This window comes from Tasmannia lanceolata, unplaced genomic scaffold (assembly GCF_043159265.1).
Source record: "Tasmannia lanceolata isolate RefF3 unplaced genomic scaffold, GAP_Taslan_0.1 ptg000012l, whole genome shotgun sequence".
In the NCBI taxonomy this organism is placed as follows: domain Eukaryota; kingdom Viridiplantae; phylum Streptophyta; class Magnoliopsida; order Canellales; family Winteraceae; genus Tasmannia; species Tasmannia lanceolata.
The window spans coordinates 10,608,951-10,635,731 of record NW_027518689.1 but is presented as its reverse complement, the minus strand read 5'-3'; the positions used below and the strand labels follow the sequence as shown (position 1 = coordinate 10,635,731).

The 26,781-nt window shown below is 39.2% G+C and overlaps 1 protein-coding gene across 2 annotated transcripts in view; it reads right to left on the bottom strand.

Moving 5' to 3' along the window:
- The window catches only part of LOC143887615 (phospholipid-transporting ATPase 2-like), a 158,117-nt gene extending 134,553 nt beyond the window's left edge, over positions 1 to 23,564 (bottom strand). Inside the window, exons 1-4 of one of the 2 annotated variants that reach the window (XM_077391717.1) lie at positions 23,266 to 23,564; positions 22,855 to 23,046; positions 13,247 to 13,460; positions 4,089 to 4,205 (exon numbers count right to left, since the gene is read on the bottom strand). In XM_077391717.1, coding sequence (XP_077247832.1) covers positions 4,089 to 4,205; positions 13,247 to 13,460; positions 22,855 to 22,976 — 453 coding nt within the window. In that variant the 5' untranslated portion in view covers positions 22,977 to 23,046; positions 23,266 to 23,564. Of the gene's footprint in view, positions 1 to 208; positions 1,497 to 4,088; positions 4,206 to 13,246; positions 13,461 to 22,854; positions 23,047 to 23,265 lie in introns of those variants that run through there. The other variant, XM_077391718.1, reaches the window with a different exon arrangement.
- Positions 23,565 to 26,781: the final 3,217 nt, after the last annotated feature.

The window sequence follows — 26,781 nt, the reverse complement described above, 5'->3', positions numbered from 1 at the left end:
AGCTCTTTATCACCTATCTTGATAACACAACCCTTCCAGACAAATTCAGTAACTACAATATCTCCTACTGGTGTGACAACTCTCAAAGCATGTAATAAAGGCACAGGAGTCAAATCCAACTCCCGTACAAAAGCAAGCGATATAAAAGATAGGGTGGATCCAGAATCAATAAGAATATGTGCAAATGTATTATTAACAAAAAGCTGACCTTCTGCCTGATGCGCATCGTACTGATTGAGTGCAAACACTCGGTTGACTGACGCCTGAGGAGCATTTTTCTGTTGATTCGGCAAGCGGTTCTGATTTCCTCTCCATTGATCCTCCTGCTGCTCCGCTGGGGGTCTTTGCTGTTGTGGTCGGGGCTGTGTTTATTGTTGCCGCTGCTGGTTGTTGAAATTCCGGTTTCCTTGATTTACCGCTCGCGGAAAGTTCTACTGCTGCCTCGGAGGAGCTCTCACGGCCCTAGATAAAGGCTTGGTGCACTCTAATGGCTTTAGTCCCCACAATTGTGGCAGACATTCATAGTCTTCCACCACCTGTCAGAATGGAACTTTCCACATGTAACACAAGGAACTCTTGCAGAGAAACCGTCATCTGTGCTCGCCCTCTTAGGAGGCGGCGCCTGGTTTCTGTTTCCTGCTGACTGTACCCGAGCTGCCCGAATAATCTTTTCACTACGCTCCGCTACCTCGGCCTTTCCACAGGCCTCTGCTAATGTTTGGGGCTCAAGGATGACAAAACTCGCCATAATGGAAGGGCGAAGGCCATCAATAAACTTTCCCACTTTATCTTCCTCTGTGGGCGAAGGCCATCAATAAACTTTCCCACTTTATCTTCCTCCTGTAGACGCGTAGAGCTCCTCTCTAAATTTTTTTTTTTTTTTTTTTTTTTTTTAATGGTAAGAGCTCCTCTCTAAATTTGGCTCCATACTGAGCCACAGCCGTGGATCCCTGTCTCAAGGATGCGAACTGCAACGCCAAATCCCTCTTGACATGGGTTGAAAAATACTGATTATTAAATCTTGTCTTGAACTGTGCCCCTGTCTCATTTCTGGCCCCGGGATAGTTCTGCTCAACTGTCCTCCACCACATACTGGCCTGATCCTTTAACAAAAAGGTGGCCAAACGAATCTTCTGCACATTATTACATTCCATAACATCGAATATGCGCTCCACCTCTACAATCCAGTGATCTGCTGCCATAGGGTCTCCTACCCCAGTAAACTCCGGCGGATGATAATCTTTGAACTGTCTATGCAACTGGGAAGGGTCTGTTGTAGCCCTCAGCTCCTGACGAGCTGCTAGAGCCGTTGCAATGTTCTGAAGTGCAGTCTGATTGGCTTCTTGGTTTGCAGCTTAAGTCAAAGCTAGTGCAGCTTTATTTGCAGCCTGAGTCTGTGCTTGCCCTCTAAGAAGTTCCGCAATCATGTGCAATGGGTCCTCACCCTCTCCATCCTGGGCATTAGCCCGATTTTCTCTCTGATGATACTGTTGCATCTGCGACAGAAGCAAACATGCAGTTAGATACATTACAAAAGTCTAAAGAATTATTCTTTTATTTTAAACATACAAAGTTTTATGAGTGGGTTGGTCTATTTTATTGTGTGTGTGTTTTTCCTTTACGGATATTTCAAGTGTACATGGGAGGTGTATGACTCTTAATTAGGTTATGATCATCTACCCCTTCCTAGGACGTACCCAAAACTCGCGCACATCAGGTTCCTCACTGACTCAACCTGGCGGCTTTGATACCACAACTGTAACGGCCAGGTTTCCATAACCAAGGTCGATACAAAGAAAAGAATAAGAAAAGCCAAAAATCACATAAATTTTTTTTTAAACAATATACTGACTAAAGAAACTCACGGAGATGCATTCTTATTCCAAATATCAGTTGTCCATTACACTTGAATTGAACGGAGCTAAATAACAAATAAGAGAAGATCCATAACTACTAAAAACAACTGAAACATCTAAATTACTAAAGTAGAAATAATCGACTAGAGGACTTGACTATATTGTCATCCCTCAAAACCACTACGAACACTCTCCCATCCCAAGTGTCGCCTAAATTTGTTCTTCTGCGAAGGCGCTGCTAGGCTCCTCCTCTACCATATCATCACCTATGAAATCTAGTAGAGGAAACTAAGTTAGTAGCAAGGTCATCTGAATAAGTTGCAGGTCATGGAGGTTTACTTGGGTTTGTAATCTGGGCATTTCTCTAGGGTTAGAATAAGGGTTTTTGGTTGAATTCAAAGAAATAGATGTAAACAGGGTTTATTTGAAAAGTTATTAAGGTGGGTTTTATATTATTGTATGGCTGTTGTTGGGATAAAATTTAGAAAAGATATGAGTAAGTTTGAGGTTTTTGTCTTGAACATGGTTTTAAATTGGGCTTTATACAGGGTTTTAAATTTGGGGCATGCATGTTATTGTCACTTTTCTCATCAAATCAAAAGGGGAAATTAGGGTTTTTGCTAAAAAACTAAAAGATCAAGTTGCAAGCAACCTACCTGCAAGGATGGAACAATGAGCTCTTCTCCTTCCTCTTTTCTTTCCTTCTTGCTCGGTGGATGCCAAACCCTTGTTCGCCACTCTCTCTCTCTCACCCAACTCTCTTCCTTGCTCAACTCTCTCACTATATCGCACTCTCTCTCTCTTCGGTTTGTGAGGGAGACGAGAATAGCAGGTTGGATGGGTTTTTATAAAACCCACGTATTGGGTCTTTATACACTCCATATCCTCGATTCCCAATTTCACTCAAAATCTGTTTCCTTAGTATAATATATTTCTAATTCACAATGACTTCCTAATTTTCCAAAAGAAAGAATCCTATTAAGGTGTAATTCATTGCCTCATATTATCTCTAATTTAAGTAAATAGAATTTGGCAAGTAAAGTGGGGCCCACTAAATACGTACGCACGCTCCAAAGTTGGAGTGTGCTTGCGGCAATTTTTTTCTCCAAACGATGATTATCATTTGCTATCTTCTCTCTACTAGTATATTACTCATATACCCCTAATTAGTTGAACTATTTTAATTAAATAAAGTATATAGGGCCCACTAAATAACCAACTAGGGTGTATTTATCCAAAATAGATGAATCACTTTAAGGAGTGCCATTACCAACTTAATAGAAAAAAAAATTAGGTAAGAAATTTGCAGTCGTTACAATTAGAATGTCACTGTTTGATCTAGAACAGTTGAAGCACAACATGAATAGTAACGTTTGAAAAATATTAGTAGAAAAAATAATAGAATGTTCATAAGTTTAATCAAATGCATTGAATGTTATCGCAAAAGGCAGTGCGCCAAACAATTATTACTATAGTCAGATTTTTATTATACAGAAAAAGTCATTCATCCTTTTCTGTTTTCATTTGCCACATCTAGGGACAGAAAATATCTTGGCTTTCCACTTGGAGCAAAACCACAAAGTGTCATAACATTCTTACTTCGAATAGTGAAACACTAGGGATTTTTCAGCTGCCAATAGTCCTATACTACAGGTGGGAAGTCACCCAGACCATAACCATTGAAGGGCTCTAAGCCAAAGTTTCTTTAATGTAATCGTTTAATGACTGCATCAGAGCATGAAGCGAATGCTCAGAGAGTACAAATCCAAATATGAGTTGATGAGACCTCCAGAAGGTTAAAAAATAAATTTGACATCTGTGTCACAAAAATCTTCTCCATAGATGATTTTGACCCTCTGATAGATGTGGTGCAAAATGGACGGCTATGAAAGTTCAAAAAACGAACGGTATAAAAGCCTCTACAAATAGAATGGTTGGGATCATCCTATGGAGAAGATATTTGGGGCATGGGAGGCCAAAAATGAATGGTTTCGATCATCCAAATTGGTAGGCCCATCGTACTTTTCCACACACGTGTTTCCACAAAAATAAAAGTGGAGACACCATATAATCTCTCTTAATAGCTTAATATAATAGCATATATAAAGAATTGATGACTTTGCTGAGTAAAGTTCACATTTCACATGGCTCATGGCTATACCTTTCAAAGAATAACAGCAGGCAGTAAGCAATATAAAACAATAAAATAAAAGGTGCAAAACCTATAAATACCTCAATAAAGCATATGCCTTGTGGTTCAGAAGTACCAATTAAAACAAGATCGCATGGCACTTCATCATTTTCACGAAGCCATACTATGTTACCGACATGAATGTCCTGTGCTTGAATCTAAAACATGAAAACCTCATCAGGATAGGAAAAAGAGGTTTGAAAAATCATAATACAGAAAGTAGTAATTGACATTTTCAAATGGAATACCTAGCAATGAGAATGAAAGCAGACAAGTAAATTTAGTGATTTAACGTTAAAATAGAACAGAACCAAAGATCAAAAGAGATGCATTCCCAACCATCAGTGTTTAGTATAGATACATCTATCTATGTATAATATATACTAAGCATATTTCTTTTCCTTGCCTATCGCTTTTTCTTTCCAAGAAATTTTTTATTAGAAAACCTTTCTTTTTACCTCATGTTTTGTTTTGATACAGGTGAGGCCCAAGATTTTATACCCAAGCATAGCATGAGTGGTGACCAGCCTTTTACACTTGACCTGGTAGGCCCACAATCTCTAACCAAACCCATGCATATGGTGGGGCCCACTATTTCACACCTCATGCTATGATGGGGCGGGGCCCAACATTTTATAAATATGCCTAGCATGGTTGGGTCCCTTCATACCTCATGTTTTGTTGTAGAGGGCCCACCACTGGAACCCATGCATAAGGTGCGGCCTACCATTTTACACTTCAAGTTATTGATGGGATGGGGCCTACCATTTTACACCTCAACCTTTGATGGGGGGTGGGACCCACCATCTCTAGCCAAACCTATGCATATGGCGGGTCCGCCATTTTACCCCTAATGTAGATGAGGTGGGGCCCGCCACTTTACCCCTAATGTAGATGAGGTGGGGCCCACCATCTCTACCCAACCTTATGCATTGGGGTGGGGTCCACCATTTTAAACCTCATGTTTTGATGGTGTGGGACCCATCGTTTTACACCCATACATAGCATGGACCTAGAATACTAGTATATGTGTGTGTGTGTGTGTGTGTGTATACAGGGAGAGAGAGAGAGAGAGAGAGTCTAGGCGAACTTGAAAGCATGAAAATCCCTCTGCATCTGGCGCAGCACCATTGCTTGGAGTCTGACAGGCAGACAGAAAGGTATTGGGTGTGCACCTCGAAGGGAAGCACGAAATCGAGAAGGACAAACACAGGTGTCCCTAACATACATGATAAAGTTGCTTAATCATTCCGGCTATTCGTCTAACTATGGCTAATGATTCATTCTCTTTCATCCAACTGCTCAATTGCTTAATCATTCTCTTTCATCCCTTACAAACATGATAAGGTTGCTTAATCATTCTGGCTATTCGCCCAACTGCTCCTCCTGCTTGCTTGGCGGGCGCCAACTCATTTTGGGGTGGATCCGGAGCTAATAACGCTCCCTTGGTTGTGGCTACCTGACTCATTAGCATCAGTCCTCAGGCGTGGAAAGGGATCATCGTATAAGACTTTGGCGCATCTGAGCGTAGAGCATCAATGGACAACGTTCATATCTTCAGAAGGTTTCCGAAGAAGATGCGACGTAAAACAACTTCCTGGCCTTCGGCCTATTAAGATTAGCAGCTTTAGTAGCGGAGTGAGAGATCGATGTTAAGGAAAATATACTGCCAATCGGATGAAGCCCGAAGCAGAGCTATCAGATCAAAGCTCAACCTGATCAGAGTTCAAAGTTGGAAACAAGGGTCGGTCCCCTTTAGAAGGTTGCAGCCAACCCAACTAAGAAGAACCGAAACTGAGAGGAAGATACTTTTAGATAAGAAGAATTATGTGATGATTCTTAAGATTCAGCCATGAAAATACAGGCCGGCATCCTTAGAGCGAAAGGGACTTTCCTTTGGGGCCTGGGTCATATATGTCTTTGACCCTGTAGGATATTTTCGCTTAGTGGATTGGTGGGGAACTCAAGGTTTGCAAATCGCATTTCACAGCCACCCTTTTTCAGGAGAGAAGAGCCACTTCATAACTAGCTTTAAGTTATTCATTTGATTCATTCCATTGGTGGCTCTTCCCTCCTCAAAAAGCAGGGTCAGGAAATGCGATTTATGAAATCACCTAGATGCTCTCATGAGAATCTATAATACATATATGTAGATATGTACATATATATGGACCTTGCAGACCTTGTTTTAATTTTCCACTTATGTTCAATATCCATAATGTACTAATGTTATCAAACAGCTTTTTTTTTTTCAAAAAATCATGTATAAATCATGTGCTTCTTTTTTGAATGGTAACATAAATCATATGATCTTACTTTAGTTAATTATACTTTATAAATTGTTCCATCAGTTGCCCATCTCAGTATCTTTCTTCTTTTTATTTGATCGCTTGCTTTGGAGCTCTACTCTGATGGCGCCCATCGAGAGGTTTAAAAGAATCTTTTATTTAGTCTTAGAGTGTTATTTGAGTCATTTTAAGTCATGGGGGTACTTTAATCTATTTGTAAAGAAATCAATTAATTCACTTAAGTGAATTTACCATAAAAGTTAGGCTTGTCAATTATCATGGAAGTAGTAAGTGTTTTTATTCTTATTAGAGTCCTATGCTATATGGAGTGTATTTAGATTTATTTATTTTTTTGAATGGTTGTATTTATAATTTTTATTTTATGTGTTTAGTTAAATAAAGCGTCAAAGTCTCAAGTAAATAAGTGCATGTTAAAGTTATCAAGAGTCTTAGTTGGTCTTAGTCCAAGGGATTACATGTAGGGTCTTTGCCTCATTTATATATTATTATAATGAACTCACTAAAAATATTTTTCTTGCTCTGCAGCCATGGATGTGATATCCTTAGATCTATAGTGATGCCCTGATCATCGAACGGTGTGATGCCCTAGGAACCCCTTGGTGTGAGGCCTTGGGTCTAGTAAGTCGTAAGTCGCATCCTCAACTCACATCCCCCGTTCTCCATCTCAAGATATTGCATCTACAGTTCAAGCTTTCTCTTTGATTACAATTTACTGCACCGACTGATTCTACAAGGCATCCGGTCCCATTTGACATTACTTAAATCAAGATTTAATGAATGGATATAGATATAAGTTTAGTGTGCTCAACATATGATAAATTCTTGGCCTGATCTAACGGCCGGATCTAGGCCTACGGTTGGATCAGTTCCTGAGTCAAATAAAAACTTACAGAACATAGCAAATAAAACCTGTAGAATTTAAGCACCCAAATTTGATCTTCCCACGATCCAAACGGTTACAAATTTTGATATTGTCTTTCAATAAAGGTTCTCTATCACATATCCAAACCTTTTTTGAATGGCAATCACATATCCAAACTTTGAAGAGATCCAATGGTCGGATCTTCTATGATCCCCTCGGCCAATTTGTTAGTTTTATCCAATGATTTGTGCACACGAACACGAGTGTCGTGTGTCGACACGGACATGGAGTGTCGGACACGGCAGACCCCCAAACTTTAGAAACGGGTACACGGCTAAAATAGAAAGTATATTTAATCATGATTTGTGGATATGGATTCGTGTGTCCAGTTTTGACATGGATACGAATTGTTTGAATGAGGTAAGCATAATATTCAATAAAATAACAGAATGTCACACTTGGCACGGTACAAAAACATGTCCACACACCCACATTAAGTCTAAGTTCTAACACTTCCAGCAATACAAGTAAAAGTGTCCAAAGGAGGGTCGACACGTGTGGACACGTGTGTCGTGTCAGACACAGCAGGACAAGTGAATCGGCAATAAATTCGAAGTGTCGGCCAAATCATAGGTTTTATCATGTTTTCCAAATCTGAGAATTCAATTGCTTTCCTATTGAAACCCTTGACTTGGATTTCATCTAGTTTACTTCCAAAAACCTTACCTAGCCCTTCCAAAGAACGTCTCGCATCAATTAGTATCAGAGTTACAATATCTAGTTTTATTCTTATTGGTCATGCATCAAGTTCTAAACTAGAAGGATCCCACCAAAGCTCCAATTGCCCCAAGAAATGTCCTGCATCCATTTCCACACCCCAAAGATTGTAATTCTGTATACTCAATAGTATCTCTCCCCATCTAGTGCAGTGCAAAAACTATTGGCCTTTGCTCAACTAGGGCTCGTTTTTATAAGTTGTCTAGGCCAAGGTTACCTGGAACACAGTTCGTTCCGGTACGCGGTACGGGAACGAGTACGGGGTACGATGGTAGCCCGGTATGCGGTACGATGAGGGTAGGCTAAGCCGGTTGGCTATTTTAGCTCGCAGGTCGATTTGGAGTGCAAATCTAGGTCGCTCTGGTACTATATATAATTTCATATATTTTTAATAATTTCATATATTTTTACAGAAAAATCATTCTATAGTCCATACTACATACAATTAATAAACAAAACCAAAAACCTCATGTATGCTATTCATATATATTCAAAATGCAAATTACAGTTCCAATCCAATCCATAATATATAAAATTTGAAGATCTTCAAATATCACTAGATTAAGTACCAACATATATTGCATTCTCGATTTTAAATGAAAGCAAACAGAAAATAACTACCCGGTTCTGAAATAAGAATATAAAAATATGAACAAACTAATAAACTATTGTACAACTCTCTTTTCCTAGTCCACCGAAGTGTTCCCTCTCTCTATGCATCTCTCCCTTTCGCGCGGGTCGCTCGGGTCACCATTTTTGGTGATCCAGGTTGCAAACGACCCACGTTTCGGATCGGCGACCCAGGATCGCGGGTTGGAGGGTGGGAGGGCGATCCCGGTAACTTTGGTCTAGGCCCCTTACTTTCCAACTAAGTGCTTCCATTAATAACAACGAGCTTCTTATTTCCCCCAACTCTCTTCACAGACCTACTTCTACCTTCCGATACTTTTACCTTTCAAACGGCCAGCAACAGAATTTCTTCCATTATAATTTACTAAAGATAACAACTTGGCAAGTTCCCCACATTGACAAGCTTCTGCCTTAGATTTTGGAACAGCATAAATCCTTGAGTCCTCCTTTCCTATTCTCTCAGGTAATGCGTAAAAACGCTCACTTCCTCCTTTCCATCAAAGGACAGCAATGGAAAATAACTCATGTTTCATAATAGTCATCTCAAAACTCCCTCCCCTTCTTCCATGTCGGAAGCCTCTCCCTGCTCCCCCAATCTTCTATTACAGCCCCAGACCACCGCAAAAGGTTGAATTAGTATGGGAGATGAAGTCCTTTGACCATGCTCCCATGGAACGTCGTCCCAGACAATGTTGCAAGTCTTCACAGCCACTTTACTACTTTTTTTTGTTTTTGAAGGGTACTACTCTACTACTTATCGATCCCATAAGATCATCCTGCTCCCTTGTTGTGACATGGCATGCATAGGATTCAAGAAAAGTCAACCAACCCTTCTCAATAATAACTTCCCCCGCCCAATTCTACATTCCTGACAACTGCTCCTGAAATCACTCGGCATCTATAATCAACTCAACTCAAAAAAGCCTTTGTCCCAAACTAGTTGGGGTCGGCTAAATGAATCCTTTAGAAAAATTTCATGAAGAAGGTGGATTTTCTATAGGATTCATTTCATAGAAGAGTGGCAAAGTTTACGGCTGACTGCCAACCTGACGCCAACCCTCCTCCTTTATCCTGGCTTGGGACGCACTCGGCATCTATAATAACCAAAAAATAGCTCCAAATTGAAGCCACCCAAGGGCAATGTATGAAAATGTGGTTCGAGGGTTCCCTTTAAGATCCACAAAAGACACAATGCAGCAGGTCATGGATTTTCCTTTTGAATAGTACTATTAACACACGACAATAACACAATCGCTCTAGGAGAAGTTAGGTAGTTCCAAATGTTTGGAAATCTAAAACAAACTGATTATGCACAATTAGAGAGTAATAAGATTTAATCGAAAACAACCAACCTTGCTCCAAAGACCAAATTAGCTCAGCAGAGTAGTCCATGGAATTATGCATGATTAGAGAATAATAAGATTTAATCGAAAACAACCCACCCTGCTCCAAAGACCAAATTAGCTCATCAGAGTAGTCCATGGAAGGAAAGTAATGAGCCCTTTACAGAAAGGGAAAGAAACTCTAAGAAACATGCCCTCTAAATAAAGGTGTCGTTGTGGTGTTAGAATCCATGTGGTCCAAATAATCTGCTATTGAGGCTCTAGGGTTAAAAATTATAGCCAATAGGTTGGGATATGCTAAGGCAAATGGAGTCTCTCCACCCCAATTATCAAGCCATAAAAGGGTATTTGTAATGTTACCAACACCATGGATGATATTAGCCATAACGATCATGAACTCCTATTTCCAAGAATCCCAAGTAAGAGAGGCATCTGATAACCATTCTCCTAGCCACAAGCATCTATCACATATATGATACTTGGAGAAGATGACCTTGGTCCACAACTTATCATTTAATAGCCTCCACCACCATTTAGCTAGCAAGACCACATATTGAAATTTATTTTTTTTTAATGCCGAACTCACAATCTTTTTAAAGTTAAACCAGCTTCCAATTTATCATATGAATCTTCCTAAAGAGAGGAGCATCATTACAAAGAAAGTTCCGTTGGATTCACTCAATTTTCTCAACCACGGGAGGTGGGATTCCATAAATGTATAGAAAGCAAGGATATTAGAGAGAGAACAGTTCAAGAGGGTGATCCTGCCCAGAAGGGATAGATATCTTCCCCTCCAATTTCCAATCTCTACTTGATCCTTTCCATGGTTTTAAATTTCGGCCGAAATATTTCAGTTTCGGCAAAAAACGAAACGAAATGGAGAGAGTTTCGGAAAAGTACAAAATTTCGGCCGAAACATTTCGGAAATTTCGCTTCTTTGATTTTACAAGATTTCGTCCGAAATTTCATACCGAAACCTAAACGTTTCGATTTCGCTGATGACCGAGACCGAAACCGAAACCGAGATTTAAAACCTTGATCCTTTTCCACTACAAGATACGAGTGGTGGGGATTCAATCTACAGTGAGGAAACCCAAGATACTTCGTAGATAGCTGTAGTAGTGAAATACAAAATAGAAAGGCTGGATACGACCACAAATACGTCTACACTGATTGTGCAAACAAAAGACTTGTTTATTAATTTTTTGGAAGGTGAATCCCCCAGCAAAGAATATTAGAATGTTAAATTGGGATGCTTGAGTCATCGAATACATACTACAGATGAGAGATAGTTGAGCCACCAGTGCGGTCACAAGACCACTAAGAAATCCACAATATGCGGCTTTAAAAGGAATGTATCTAGTATTCTCAGTTGCCGGAGAGAGAGAGAGAGAGAGAGAGAGAGAGAGAGAGAGAGAGAGAGAGAGAGAGAGACTCTAGCTGAGACCTTAGATGCATTAGAATGGACAAATTGTCCTCCATTATATGTAATGGAAAAATGAAAGGCAAATGTACACCATTATATCCATTTTCTCCATTTAGCACCAAATAGTGAAGTCCATATAAACAAAGGTGGCCCAAATCTATCATATGCTTTTTCCAAATCAAGTTTAAGGAGCCTTATATTAAAACCAGAATTTACAATGGAGTGAGTAACCTCATTGGCCACAACACTGCCATCAAGGGTTTGTCTACCAGCAAAAAAGCCATTCTCCGAGGCAACCAAACAAGGCATAACTTTTTTAAGTACAACAAAGAGGAATTTAGATCTGATTTTGTAGATCCCACCAATAAGACTCATCAACCTCAACTCCCTAACATCTTTATAATTCCTTGCTTTCGATTTCAATGCTATGAAGGGGCATTGAAGACCGTAATAGTGCTACGGAAGTAAAAGAATTCCTTCATAACCAACAGTATATCATTGTTGACAACTTTCCAATATTCCTGGAAAAAAAGGTAAGAAGACTTGGTCAAATGGAATCAAGTTTGACTTCCCAAAAGAAATGGGGCTTGGGGGATTAAGTGCATCAAAAACCAAAATTTGGCCCTATTGGCTAAATGGTGGTACAGCTTTCTCTAACCCTAATGATTTTGGGTTGCAAAAAAAAATATCAGATCTGAACCTACTGTCTCGAAATTAACAAATAGGTTTAATCTCGTCAGAACAGATTGAAATGAATCCAATACGAGTGTTGATCTTGTGATCAACCTAATTTATAAATCTAATGGTTGAGATTGAGTCAATTCGGCAGTCAAATTTGAGATCAGATCCAATCTATCTTGAAATTAACAAATAGGATTAATCTCGTCAAGACAGATTGAAATCAATGCAATCCAACTGTTCGATCTTGTGATCAACCTAATTTATAAATCTGATGGTTGAGAGTGAGTCAATCCAGCTAAGAGACTAGAGATTGGATCCATCTAGATTGATCCTCCCAATGATCTTAGTGAAACCCTTAATTTTCGAACAAGAATGGAAGGTCAAGGAATTAACTTGAGAAGATGAAAAAGAATAGAAAAGTAATCCTGGGGCCTCACACCTCTGGACCATAGGACTCACACCCACGGGCGATCAAGAAATCTTTTCAAGATCAAGAAGAGAAGAAAAGTTATTTGCAAGCAAAAGCTCTCTTATTAAATTCATAACAAGTTTAAAAGGGGTGGGTCTATATAGATAAGCAAATGTATTCTAGAAAATCCCAAAACCCTAACTTAATGACCTCCACTTGATAAAATAACCCTTCTATTGGAAACTCCCTACAAAGCCCTGTGAAAATAAGTATGCCCCATTCACTAGAAATCTTAGTTCTTGTGAAGGATGGTCCCTTATCAATGGTGGCCCGTCAGGTCAATGATCCCTACACAATGTGTATATGGGATTATGCCCATTCATGTTAATTTGGATGGTGATTGTCTTTCTAGTTGAATATGCAACAAATTTTCTACCAATGATACAGGTTCATCAAATTCCATCTTTTTTAAGGGAGTAGATGGACCATTTAAATAGGCAAAAGAATTCAGATATTGTCTACTAATGATATAAACAAGAATACAGTAATTATGAGCATATTCTATATTAACCATTTATGATTTTAAACATGGCTTCAATTCAAAATGTTACACATAGCAGTAGCCATTGTACAAGTGCAATGAGAATCCACTGAGTGAACCAATTTGATCGGATGGTTGCCCATGACACCATCCCATGACTTTAGATTTTGGTTTTCCATTGATATAATAAAACAAGAACAGTTAATTGTTTTTCACCATACCTGCTTTTTTGTCCCTTGTTTTACAACCCATACTTCTTTCTCATTTGCTTGCTTGTCAGAGAGGTATCTATTATAGTCATCCCATGCCTCTTTTGTAGCCGAGACTGCAAATATAAAAATAAGTGGACCCCATGTACTTGCAGGATTTACAGGAGTGATAAGTGACCATAGTTGGAGGCACGCAATCAGCAAAAAGTATTGATTCATGAACCGACTGGAAGCAAAAACAAACATATTAAGAAGAATTTATTAGAACAGTATAAAGAATCGTGGAAGAATGGTATGCATCAACATATAGAATACAACAACAATTGAAGGGTGAAATACTCTAGAAAATTCTGGTGAAATAGAAGTTGCAAAAGTTTTAGAATTAAAATTAAAAATGTACACTTAATTTGCAAAAAAATCTCATGAAATGAACAGTAAGTACAAAACATTGTAATATTCTACAAACACGAAAATAGATGAATTAACGCAAGTTACTCAAACAGTGGATGATCAAATACCTTAGTTCCTACACGAAACCTAGAAATAAATTAGAAAATCAATCAAAGATTCAATTCGATTTGTGTTGCAAAGATATGAATAAGGGAAAATAGATGGTACACCCCCAGGATAGGGAAGTGGATAGGGTCATGTAGTTGTATGAGAAAACAAGAATATGGTGAAAACGGTTCAGCTTCTTGTGGATGCACACATTGTATAAGAACGTTGTTTAAATATGTATATCAGTATATTGCTCTTGTCATTCAGTTAGACCTTAATTCTTAAGGCTGTTTGGTGTGTACATCATGTATCTTGTAAGAGCATTTCCCATTTTTCCATGATCTTATTGTATCAAGCCTTTATTTAGGTTCATTGCGAATCTCAGAGAATGCCAGTCTAGTTTCTTCATGGTATTTAAGCTCTAGACTCTCATTCAAGCTGCTTCTATAGAATATTACTCAATAACTAACCAACAACATCAATCGCAACCATCAAAAGCAGGATAGTCGAACTTAACCTCATGCTTTGACGCATTTCCCATTTCAATAATCACCTCACCATCATTTGACAACATTATCGCATCCTAACCATTATCCACCCCTTCATCACCAAAAATTTAGAATTCATCAAATCTACCTCTAGGAAGAATCACTCACCCCCCACCCCACCGAGCACGAGACTCTAAAATAAGCTGGGTTAGCAATTACAACAATATTGTTTTCTAATAATTAGCACTAATCATTCATAGGTGAGGTCATGGATGGTGTAGTGGCCAGTAGAAGAAGCCGGAATTTACAGCTAGTGCATGACCTTAAAAAGAACTTAATCTCCTATTATCAAGTTACTAGACAAAATTTTAAGTCATTATTTACTTGTATTCAAGATATGATCCTCTGCTAAATGATTGCTAGACAACATTTGAGGGGAAAGCTATTCTATGTTGGATCCACTTCAATGACCGTAATGACAGTATCGTACTTTAAATCTGACTATATCTACTTCAAAAATCTAGTCTTCGTCAAAGAAGACTTTTTTATGGAGAAATTTTCCCCTTGAAAAAAAACATTTTTTATGGCATTATAAACTTAGCCACACAATTTGTTGGCAACCTTAATAGTTTGCCAACATAATTTGTTGGCAAACTTAAAATTGAAAAATTTTCCCCTTGAAAAAAAAAAGCACTTTTTTATGGCATTATAAACTTAGCCACACAATTTGTTGGCAAACTTAAAATAGTGACTAACTGCCAATGCATTTACTCTATGGCATTAACAACTTTTTTTTTTAAAGATAACATATTTTCATTGATACTATAAGAATTACAATGGGGACCAGGGACTCCTGGCAATACATAGCATCAAAAAAACAGGCCAGGGCATACCCTGAGCCAGATAGGCAAAAGAGAAACATATCAAATACAATGCTGTCAGTACTTACAAAAAGAAGTTTACCCCGACTGTACCAAAATAAACACCCTGTCTTACAATCTTGCCACCCTTTATCCATCGTCTTCCTCCACCAACGTCCCCAAAAAAACAGGAATTCATCACAAAGCCATTCCAACCCCACCGAAATCAACTAATAGAAGCACTTCCCGAGCTCGTCCAGAAAACTTTGGCAGAGGGAAATCGGCAAACCCAAGCCAACCGCTTCCGGGTTACTTTCCAAAAAGCCAGGGGATGATCGAGTCTCAATTTCTCCCTCCAGATAAGAGATAGGCACCTCCCTCGAAACATCCCATAGTCTCCTCCGCCGGCTCCTATCTTCTAGCAAATCTCCAGAGATATCGTGAAAGGCGCTGGTGGAGGCTATCTCTTCATCACAAGTCATTCTTCTCAACTTGTGAAGAATTGTTTCAGCACCATGATCTCCATGAACAATTTCCTCTTTCGGCCCCCTAGACATGAAGATGATTCCCTGTTGCAAGGGGCCTTGATCGTCCATCTTTACTTGCTTGGATATAATGGATGCCCATAAAACTTTTACAAAATTCTAATCAGATATGGTATAAATTATGTCACCACCATAAGGATCCTGTCCTGAACCCAGGTGTCCCGAAGAACTTTTGCAATTATTGCTAAACATTACTTTTAAGCAAGCCATCCCATCCAAGGGAACCTGCTTACCTTCCCAAGGTGGGTTTTCAAGGCAGTTGCATCGAACAGAGATTTAACATTCCCTTGCCCTCCCGCTTTTTTCCCAAAATAACTAAGCAAGAAATATATCCAATCCAGGCTCAAACCCCCTATCCGAGTCCAGGGTTTAGATATGACTAGGGGAATCCATTCAGGGCCCAAATTTACGAAGTTAGCTATTGATGGGACCTATCCTACCCAATTTCGAGAAGGATTTTAGGATCTTGAATAATCTATTGTTTATCTTCCTTGATCCTGGTTTCAAGGCCAAAGTGTTCTCTAGAGATTTTCACAATAAACTTTGTTGAGATCGAGGCCAATTGGCCACCGGCTTTGAACCGTCATAAACACAGCCAGTGGCTCAATAGTCAAACCTTTTTCTGACTCTTAGGGGCAGGCCAGCTGACTTGGTAATCGTGTCCGAGTAATCTATTTTCCGCCTAGGGGTAGATTTTATAGGCTTAGGTATCATGGGACACACAGACGGATTTTCGGGGCGAGCCAAAACGGCTTTCACGGGCGCACCGCCCCGAAGATTTGAAGATTTGAAATTTGAAATTGCTATGGGGCTCAACGGCATTAACAACTTTTTGACATTGTTTGGCTCAAAATGCACTTCATTAGGAAATAAAAGAAATGTTCCAACTCATGTTGATCTCATCCATGGTAACAGAAGTGCCAAGCACATAACCTTGAACCTAGAGATCATGAGGAGACCAAACAGAGGTTCAACTGCCCCATCTTGATTCTTGCACCTCCCAAGAAGTAGAAAACATTTTCTCTGTTAGAAGTGTATATGTGCCTATGGGCACTTTCGTCTTTGTACTTTTTCCTCTTTATATAAATGCATAAGTGAGGGGGAGCTCTTCTCCAACTCACTAATTTTCTCTCATTCTCTTCTTCTCTTCAACTCTCAGCATGATATAGCCCATTAGCCCTATGGTGGTGGTGCCCTAGGGAACACCAATGACAACACCCATCCTCATACTCCTTCTTCTTCTTCCCTATCCTAACCCTAACCCATCTTCATCTTCCTTTTTTTCCTTTCTTTCCCCCACAGCCACCAGCCCTCATCCCCATCTCCATCAGCCTCGCCCCTCACACCCCAGCCTCTCCCTATCCCCGCCTATTGTCCCAACCTCACCCCTCACCCCACACCCTCCACCTCCTAGCCCCAGCCGGAACCCCACCTCACCCCCAGCTCCCATCGGACCCCCGCCTCAACCCAGACCCCCGCCCAAACCCATTTTTCCCCGCCGCCTCTTCCCTTCCCTTGAGTAAAGCCAAGATAAATGATATTTGTAACAAGCTAGGAATGTATGATATCTACATTCCAGCTTGAGGGGGAGTGTTAGAAGTGTATATGTGCCTAAGGGCACTTTGGTCTTTGTACTTTTCCTCTTTATATAAATGCATAAGTGAGGGGGAGCTCTTCTCCAACTCACTTTCTCCCATTCTCTTCTTCTCCCCAGCTCTCAACATTCACTATGGTGCTCTCATTGAATCATCACAAGTACCTCTTGCGCAAACTGTGGGCCACTAATTTCTACTCTCTAGTTTGAGGATAGTTTTTTTTAAGGAGATTTTAGTAAATATGTCCATTAGTGCATCTATCCTTTCTATAGGAATCATTTAATAGAAGAGCGGCAAGGATTCATTTCGTAGTTGAGCGAGTAAAAAGACGTAGGGGCAGACTGAAAACAACCTGCGTAGAAACAGTGAGGAAAGACTTGATGGCTAGGAAGATAGCAGAGAACATGACCTTGGATAGGAGAGAATGGAAGAAAATGATCCATGTAGATGTACCCAACTAGTGTTAGGATTAGACTTAGTCAATTTGAGCCGGGTAGATTCTTTCACCTTCTTCATGAAAATTTTCTAAAGTATTCATTAGCCGACCCCAACTAGTTTGGGACAAAGGCTTAGTTGAGTTGAGTTGAGTTGAGTGCATCTATCCTTTAATCACTAGGCCTTAAGTATTGATTCTTTTTATTGCATAAATTACTAAAGTATGCATCTTATGAGAATGTCTTAAGACATTTGGCCCTAGTTCAATGGCCAAGGCTTTGTTTTTCCCTACAAGTTTAGCTTATCAAAAATCATTTTTTACCATTCAAAAAAAAAAAATCAAAAATCTCTTTTTTTCAAGTTATCTCTTGTCAAAATTGGTCAAAAAAGAACCACACACCAAGTTTAGCTTCCCTACCTCATTTTGCACCTCTTTATGAAAAGATAAAAAGAGAAAGAAGGCTAGTTCTTCTACGTAAGTGCTACAACTACTCCTGCATCATAAAATCCTCATATAATCTTACGTCACGACTTCACTATGTAACCCAAAACTTATCAGCCCAGCAATTTGCAACTCTGTGAATGAGATAATTTGCAACACTATCATTGAGCCCCATTGTTCAGCTTGCTAACGCTTTAAATTGAGACCAGTAATTCTTCACAGGGTGACTCGAGCGAGCTTAATTAGAGACCCAGTTGGATCCTCATAAGTCATGGGCCCAAAGCACATTTTCAAGGCCTGCTTGAAATCATCCCATGCCAATTTTCTCATTCATTGGTACCATTGTAACGCCTTGTCTTCAAGGTGACACAAAGAGATCTGCACCCATTGATCATCAAGAACTTGGTGGCACACAAAAAACTTGTTCCCCTTGCAAATCCACCCAACAGGTTTGACCCATCGAACCTAGGAATATCGAGACGCATGGCACAAGTCTGTATGGTCCCCATTCGAAGTTTTGGAAGGAGTATCACCAAAAGTGTTGATGGGATGATGGGCCGAAAATTCACCCCTATCTGGTGGCACCTTACGAGACAACTAATCGTACTTGGCATATATTGTTGAGATAATGTGGATAAGATCAGCAAACAATTGATTCTGCCTTGCAACCATCTCCTGGATGTTAGAGACTTGTTGACCCTACTATACTAACGTCTCCTACAGCTAGGCCACAGCCTCATCCAACTTGGATAACCTCGCACCATCAGCCATTCCAAATCGAAGGGCTCTGATACCAAACTTGATGTGTGATTCTTCTTCGACCAATTTTGATAAGAGGTAACTTACTTCGAGGGAAGCTCGACTCAACTAAGCCTTTGTTCCAACCTAGTTGGGGTCGGCTAATGAATCCTCTAGAAAATCTTCATGAAGAAGGTGAAAGAATCTACCCGGCTCAAATTGACTAAGTCTAATCCTACCACTAGTTGGGTTCATCTACATGGATCATTTTCTTCCATTCTCTCCTATCCAAGGTCGTGTTCTCTGTTATGTTCCTAGCCATCAAGTCTTTCTTCACTGTTTCTACCCAAGTTGTTTTTGGTCTGCCCCTACCTCTTTTTACTCCATGAACTTCGCACGATTCACTTCTTCTCACTGGAGCATCCAAAGGCCTACGTTGGATATGCCCAAACCATCTTAAGCGGTGCTCTCTCATCTTCTCCCCAATTGGTGCCACCCCCACCTTTTTACGAATTTTTCATTTTTAATTCTATCTAACCTTGTATGACCGCACATACATCTAAGCATTCGCATCTCTGCTACACTCATCTTGTGCACATGCTGCTTCTTGGTGGCCCAACATTCTGAGCCGTACAGCTGGCCTCACAGCTGTCTTATAAAACTTTGCCTTCAACTTGGTAGGTATTTTATGGCTGCACAGAACTCCTAAAGCATGCTTCCACTTCAACCAACCTGCTCTTATTCTATGGTTAACATCCTCTTCAATCTCTCCTTCCTTATGGACATGTCCTTACTTCGAGGGAAGCTAAACCTCCAAAGCCTTACCAATTGATAAAAACTTGCCTGTCATTCCATTTGTAGACTACTATTTGTAGACTACTATTTGTAGACTACTACCTTTTTTTGAAAGATATTGATAGACTACTACTGAAATACATGACTCCAAATTAACAAACCACTTTCATTTTCTACAACATCATCAAACATGGACAACATTCTAAGACAACATCTTGGACTGACTCAACAAAAGATAATGAAATAACAAGGGTACTACATGTGACAACTTAGCAGGAGACCCATTATATGATCCATGTGACGACGGTTGGAGTGGTTGAAGCCCCACCTCTCCCCGCTATTTGACTTGTGTGAGGGTTGGAGCTCCACATCTCCCCATGCACATATCACCCATTTAATGGATAAGCCTGCATTTCTGATTTGTAAGGAACAAATGGGAGTGACTCGAGCACAATTAAAATCAAGGGCGATGTGGCGATTTAACCGACACTTTGAGTTTATTGCTGACACATGTGTCGTGACGAGTGTCCACACATGTCCACACGCCTTCATACACTTTAAAATGTGCTGCTAGAAGTGTTAGACTTGATGTTTTTGTGTATAACTCTTTTAAATGTACTCCTTTGGGCACATTTTTGTGTCATTGCAAGTGTGACATTCTGTTTTTTTATTAAATATTGTGTATACCTCTTTTATTTTTTATTTTTTTATAGTTAACAACAAATTTTATTAGAATTTAGAAATAGAGCCACAGTACAAAGGGGACAAGTTGTCCCCACAAAGTACCCCCAGAGAGTACTAAAGTAACCAAAAATACAGCAATTATTGTCCCACAACAACAGGATTAAGATACAGAATCCATGGATAAGAAATGATAACCCTATCATCCTCCAAGGCCGTGCCCGCCTTTGCCAAAGCATCTGCCACTACATTTGCAGCTCTCCTCATATGTTTAAGTCGAGGATGAATCACCCTGATCAAATCACGAATTGCATCTAGTGTCTGATAGAATCTCCAAGGGCCACAACATCAACTGGAAGCCCAGGCAATGGCGTATGAGTAGTCACCCTCGACAATTAATGGTCCCAAATTATTTTTCTCATACCACTGTAATCCAAATAATAATGCCTTAGCCTCCGCTTCATTTGCATCACAAAAACCGGCATAACCCGAGTATGTCATCACAGTTCTACCTTCCGCATTGCGAATAATACCCCTGAGTCCAGCCCGACCCGGATTTTCCAAAGAGCTCCCATCGAAATTTAATTTAAACCAACCCTCAGGAGGCGGTGACCATTGTGGTGTCACACGACTAGAGGGCCTTCTCTCGTGCGACACCATACTCCAATTCCGCAGGATGGTACCTACCGAGAACGACACACCCATTTTAGGCCTTGACCATGCAATAATGGACATTTTAATTTCCAACACTGTATGTTGCCACGACTTCGCCTTGTCAAGGAAAATTCGGTTATTTCGTTCCTGCCAGATGTGCCAAATAATGGCATAAGGAGCCACCATCCACATTGTATGACACATACATCTGGCAAAACCCTGACCCCAATTAATAATTGTCTTCGAAATATGGTACTGAGATACCCAAGAAATTCCAAAAGATTTAACAACTGACATCCAGATACTATGCACATACGGGCAATGAAGCAGTAGATGGTCGATGTTCTTCTCCTATGGAGGCGTGTATTGATACATCGATATCCAACAGTCCAAGCGAAAGCGGCAATTCGAGGTGGAACTGAATTCTTCCACACCCTTGCCCGCTTCGAGGTAGATCCTCGATCTTCGTTTAACATTTTGAAAAAGGATCTCACCAAAAAAAAACCCTCACTGTTACGCATTCAAATCCATTCATCAGGATTGTTGGGGAATAAATAGGATTTGGAAAGATGCTACAAAAGCCTTGTAAAGTCAGCAATTTCCGCATCCTTTAATTCCCTGTGCATTCGAATATCCCAAAAGGAATTACCAAAACTATTCTCGCGTAATAGGCAGTCAGCAATACTCGCTTCTTGATTAACTGCTATGCGAAATAAATTCGGATAGACATCTTTGAGAGCGCGATCACCGGACCATAAATCGAACCAGAATCGGATCTGATTGCCAACACCCACCTTGAATCGAAGATGAGAGCGAAACTCTTGCCGCACCGTATGAATTGAGCGCCATGCACCCGAACCCTTCCCGGATGAGGGGCCACAACACTCCCACTCCCCCCATCCACATCCATACTTATCCCGAATCAAAATATGCCAAAGAGCTTCCTTCTCTACCCCAAAACGCCATAACCATTTACCCAAAAGAGCTTTGTTCCGCAATCGTAATTTTTCGATCCCGAGACCCCCATTCTTCTTAGCTTTGCAGACCTTTTCCCAATTGAGTAAGTGTTTCGTCCTTTTCCCTCCCTCCTTACCTTTTCCCAATTGAGTAAGTATACCTCTTTTATTATTAACTCTTCTTTTATTATAAATTCTCTTTTTAATTATAAACTCTTCTTTTAGCTCTTCTTTAACTAATATTTGTTGTTATATCCCCTTCCCTAAACCTAAAACCCTAAACAAACTCTTATTCTAATACCATACTCATTGTATCATATTGGCCTCCCTTTCTCACGGTATTTTGGATACGGAATAGAACTAGATTAAATTGATGAATGCCGTATTATTTGATTATCTCATATCTGTTTAGATTATAATTGATTAATTCTAAGATTTATTAATTTGTTAAATGAATATCATATTTATATTGTTTTTTTAATGGTTACCATATTTATTTTGTTACAAATTATGATAGTAATCAACAATTTTATATGTATGTGCCACCATTTCTAGATTTTTAGATGTTGCCATGTCAGACAACTTGTATCCGTGTCGGAACTTGACACACGAATCTGTATCCACAAATCTTGATTATATATACTTTCTATTTTAGCCATGTTCCCGTTACTAAATTGTGGGGGTTTGCCGTGTCTGACACTCCGTGACACGATACGCGATACTCGTGTCTGTGTCCATAAATCATAGAGTGTGGCTCAACATTATTATAATAATAAATTAAGTTGTACAAGTAGAAGTTTGGAAGCATGATACTTCTGCATAAGAATACTTATATCAACAAAATTCTACAACACAACTTCCCAAAACAAAGAAACAATGAATAAAAAGTAAGCAATAATTTGAGGAAACAATAAATAAAAGTTAAAGCATCACCTGAATTGTTCCCATAGATTTTTTGGGAGAAAATTCAATATAGTATATTTCCTATTCGATATGCGATTATCACAATACAGATCTTGTTGATCGCTATCGTCGATGTACACATAGCGCCTCATTCTTAACCAAAGAACAAATGATCATGTTATATATACACCCCTTGAAAGCATCACATAAGGGATGAAAATCCTGGAAAAAGAAAAATCAGAATTTCCCCAATTTATATTTCAATGATAAAAACAAGCAAATCATCACAAGAAAAACACACACAGATCTAGAAATACATCCTTGAAAAAAAAAATAGCGTGGAAGTAAAATAAAATTTTTAGAAAGAGAATCAAGGGCCAGGATTTCAAGTCAAATTTCGGTCGTTAAGTCTGAGAGAAGGAGAAAGGGTGTGTTGCTTACCAAGAACAGATCTAGGGTTTTCTTCTTCGTTGAAAATATTCCCCTCTGAATCTCGAAAAATACAAGCGGGGATCGTTGGGGAGAAAAGAGATCTCTAATAAAGAGAAGAGGGGGAAGAAGACGAGGTTGAGGGCCTGATACGAGAGTACGATAAAAATGTTTAGCGGAAGTACCAAAAAACCCGTGGACTGGAGTTTATTCGGCAAGAATACCCAAGTTCTTTAAACTAGGGATTTGCTAATAATTTTCGCGGAAATGCGCTTGCGGGTCACTTTTGCAGTGGAGAGCAGCCATATAGGCTACTTGATAGCAGATTTTGTCATAAATTGCTCCTCTTCCGCAAAAGTGAGCTCGGAACAGAATTTTAAATGGAGAAATTTTCCGATTTTCGGAGATATTTCGAATGGGAAAATGAGTTAGTCAAACATTGAAAAACTTTTTGGGCGATGATATTTTCACCCCCCCAGTACGCATTCGCCCCCGTTAACGTGATTTGACGTCAAAAACCGTTAAAATTGCCCGTTGTTTACATTATAACGGGGGCGAATGCCTACGCAGACGAATGAAAATATCATCTCCCAACATTTTTCCAAGAAATATATTCCAAGATAAAACTTTCCAGCACCCTTATTCCGTCTATGGTATCTCAAGAGGGGAATTGGAGTGGAATGGGAGAGAGGAAGGATAGGTGAAATTAGGGGTGCAACTTGGGTCGGGTAGGGTTGAGCTTTTGCTAAAATATGAATTGGAATCAACCAGAACCCGAGCAGATTCTATCCACAACCAGATTCAATCTGATCCTTTCAATGGGGTGCTAGCTGAGCCTATTTTAAGGTAAAAGTTCAACCCGAATTCCAAAAAATCGTCCCGACTTGCACCTAAGTGAAATGAAATTAGTAGAAAATGTGTTTGGTCTCGTCAAAACTGCAGGGAAAGGGTTGTCAACAGGGGCGATGGCACTTGAAAGGGAAGGGGGACAATTGCCCCCCTTAATTTTTTGGGAAAAAAAAATATACCTTTATTTTTTAATTTTTTTTATACTTACCCCCTTTTTAAAAAAGAGAAAAAAGATTGAACGCTTAAGCGTACATAAATTTGGTGCGCTTAAAAGTTTAAGTGGGTTTCTATTAGCTATGAAATGGGCCCCACTTCGTTGTGTTTGCGATGAAAAAAAACAAAAAACCCAAATAGGGTTCTCGACAGAAGCATCCCACTCTCTCGTAAAACTTTTTCTCTCTGAAGCTCTCTCTCTCTCTCTCTCTCTCAACGACTCAAGCCGTCAAGCGCCCATCTCCGACCCCTCACCTCCTTCTCCGTCGGGCGCCACCTCCTAGAACCTACAGGTATGTGTTTTTCATTTTTATTTTTTGATGTAATGCTAATCTACGATTTCGTTTTTCTTTTTTTCTTTTTTTTTAAATCCTCTGTGTTGTTTAGAGGTATATGGAAACCTAATTTTCATAAGATTGAAGGGTTTCTTTCGTTTTATGCCATCTATGGTTTTTTTTTCTTTTCTTTTCTTTGTGGGCCCTTAACATCTAGGGGTTTTTTTCATCAAAAAAATTACTATAATTTTTGCCCCCCTTGTACAAAATTTCTGGCATTGCCCCTGTGTGTCAATATCAAAAGTGCACATCAAATAGGGTGTTAGTATCAAACTCTATTTGGTTTGTTTGTTTTTCTATGAATCGATTTACATTTTTTGTTGTTTAAACCTTTAAGAAACAGCAATTGGTCAGGAGAGAGAGATTTGAGAGGGGGAGAGTGTGGAGAGCCTGCAATCAATAGTATGTGCAAAAAAGTTTGCAGGAAAATCCTGTTATAGAACTATGTCATAAGGAAATTTTTGGTCACTTTTCAGGTTTCAAGGGTATTCTAATCATTTTCACCCAATATAGGAACATTTCAATCATTTTCCATGACACAGGGTATTTTGGTCATTTTCACCATATACGGGGCATTCAGGTTATTTTATGTTATGGGGGTATTTTAGTCATTTTTCATGAATCGGGGATATTCTGGCCATTTTACGCAATATATTTTCATGACTCAATTGTTTGAGTTATTTTTTATGACTTAGTGTATTCTAGTCATTTTGCCCTATATGGGGTAATTTGATTATTTTATGTTATTTGGGTATTTTAATCATTTTCCATTACTCAGGGGTATTTTGGTAATTTTTACATGATATTGGGGTATTTTGGTCATTTCTCATGATGTAGGGATATTATAGTTATTTTTACCCGATATGACGTATTTTGGTCATTTTTTATGTCATAGGGGGTATTTTATTCATTTTTAATGACTCATGGGAATTCCAGGTCATTTTTACCCGATATAGGAGTATTTCAATCATTTTCCATGACTCAAGGGTATTCTAATCATTTTACCCTATATGGGGTATTGTGATCATTTTTGTGTCGTAAGGGTATTTTTAGTCATTTACCACGACAAAGTATTTTGGTTGTTTTCACACTATATAGGGGTATTTGGAACATTTTCCATGGCCCGGGTATTCTAGTCGCTTTACATGATACGTCGTATTTGGATCATTTTTTATGTCATGTTGGTATTTTAGTCATTTTTCACGACGGGGATATTTTGTTCATTTTAAACTCTTATAGGTCAGATTTAGATTTATAAATAGCCTCTCACGACGGATTTATAAATCCAAAAAATTACACTAACCTGGTGAATTTGGAATTCTTGTGGATTTCGCTCAAATCCAAATCCAGACGTCATAAAGATTGCCAAACGTCGAATTTGGATTTAAACATCTAAATTCACCTCCAATTCCAAATCCAAGGGGGACCTTGAACAATTTTGTTTTTGTTTTTGCTACCAATAAATGCACGACCGTGTTTTGATAATGTGGCCGACTCGCTTTCTTTTACACTTCCTGATTAGTTTTTGAGAGCCTTCGGAGAAACATGGTTGTGATAGGAATCATCCTAACCGTAGAGATGGCCATGCAAAATCAATGGCCGAGATCTATTAGTTGAGATCAAGATCCGTTGATAAAACTGATTCCGAAACTTACTGAATAGGAATGGGTGTGAGGAGGGGAGAATGATGGGGTGTACTCTCATCTCAAGCCCTTGTAAACACCTAGTTCTTCTTTCTCCCATGTATAGTAAAAATTTAATTTTTAGATACATATCAAATCTCACATAAAGTGTCTTTATCTCTTACCCTTTTTAAGCAACAACAAATCTAATATTTTATCCGTCTCTCCAAATAAAGTATATCTCGCAAAATCTAAAAAATATATCTTTTTCCTAAATTTCTTCATTCCCCAAAACTTTTATCTCCTTCTTTCTTTTCTACAAAAAGCCTCCTCCCTAATATCTATTCTCATTCTTTCATCTTTCTAAGAAGCTCTCTTGTACACACTAATTTTCTCATCTTCCTACTAGACAATATACTTATTTTACAAAGTATCTTCTCTACCACTTCATTAATTTTATACCGGGGTAACACATAGGCATTGCCAGCCGTAAGATTTTCATATAAGGC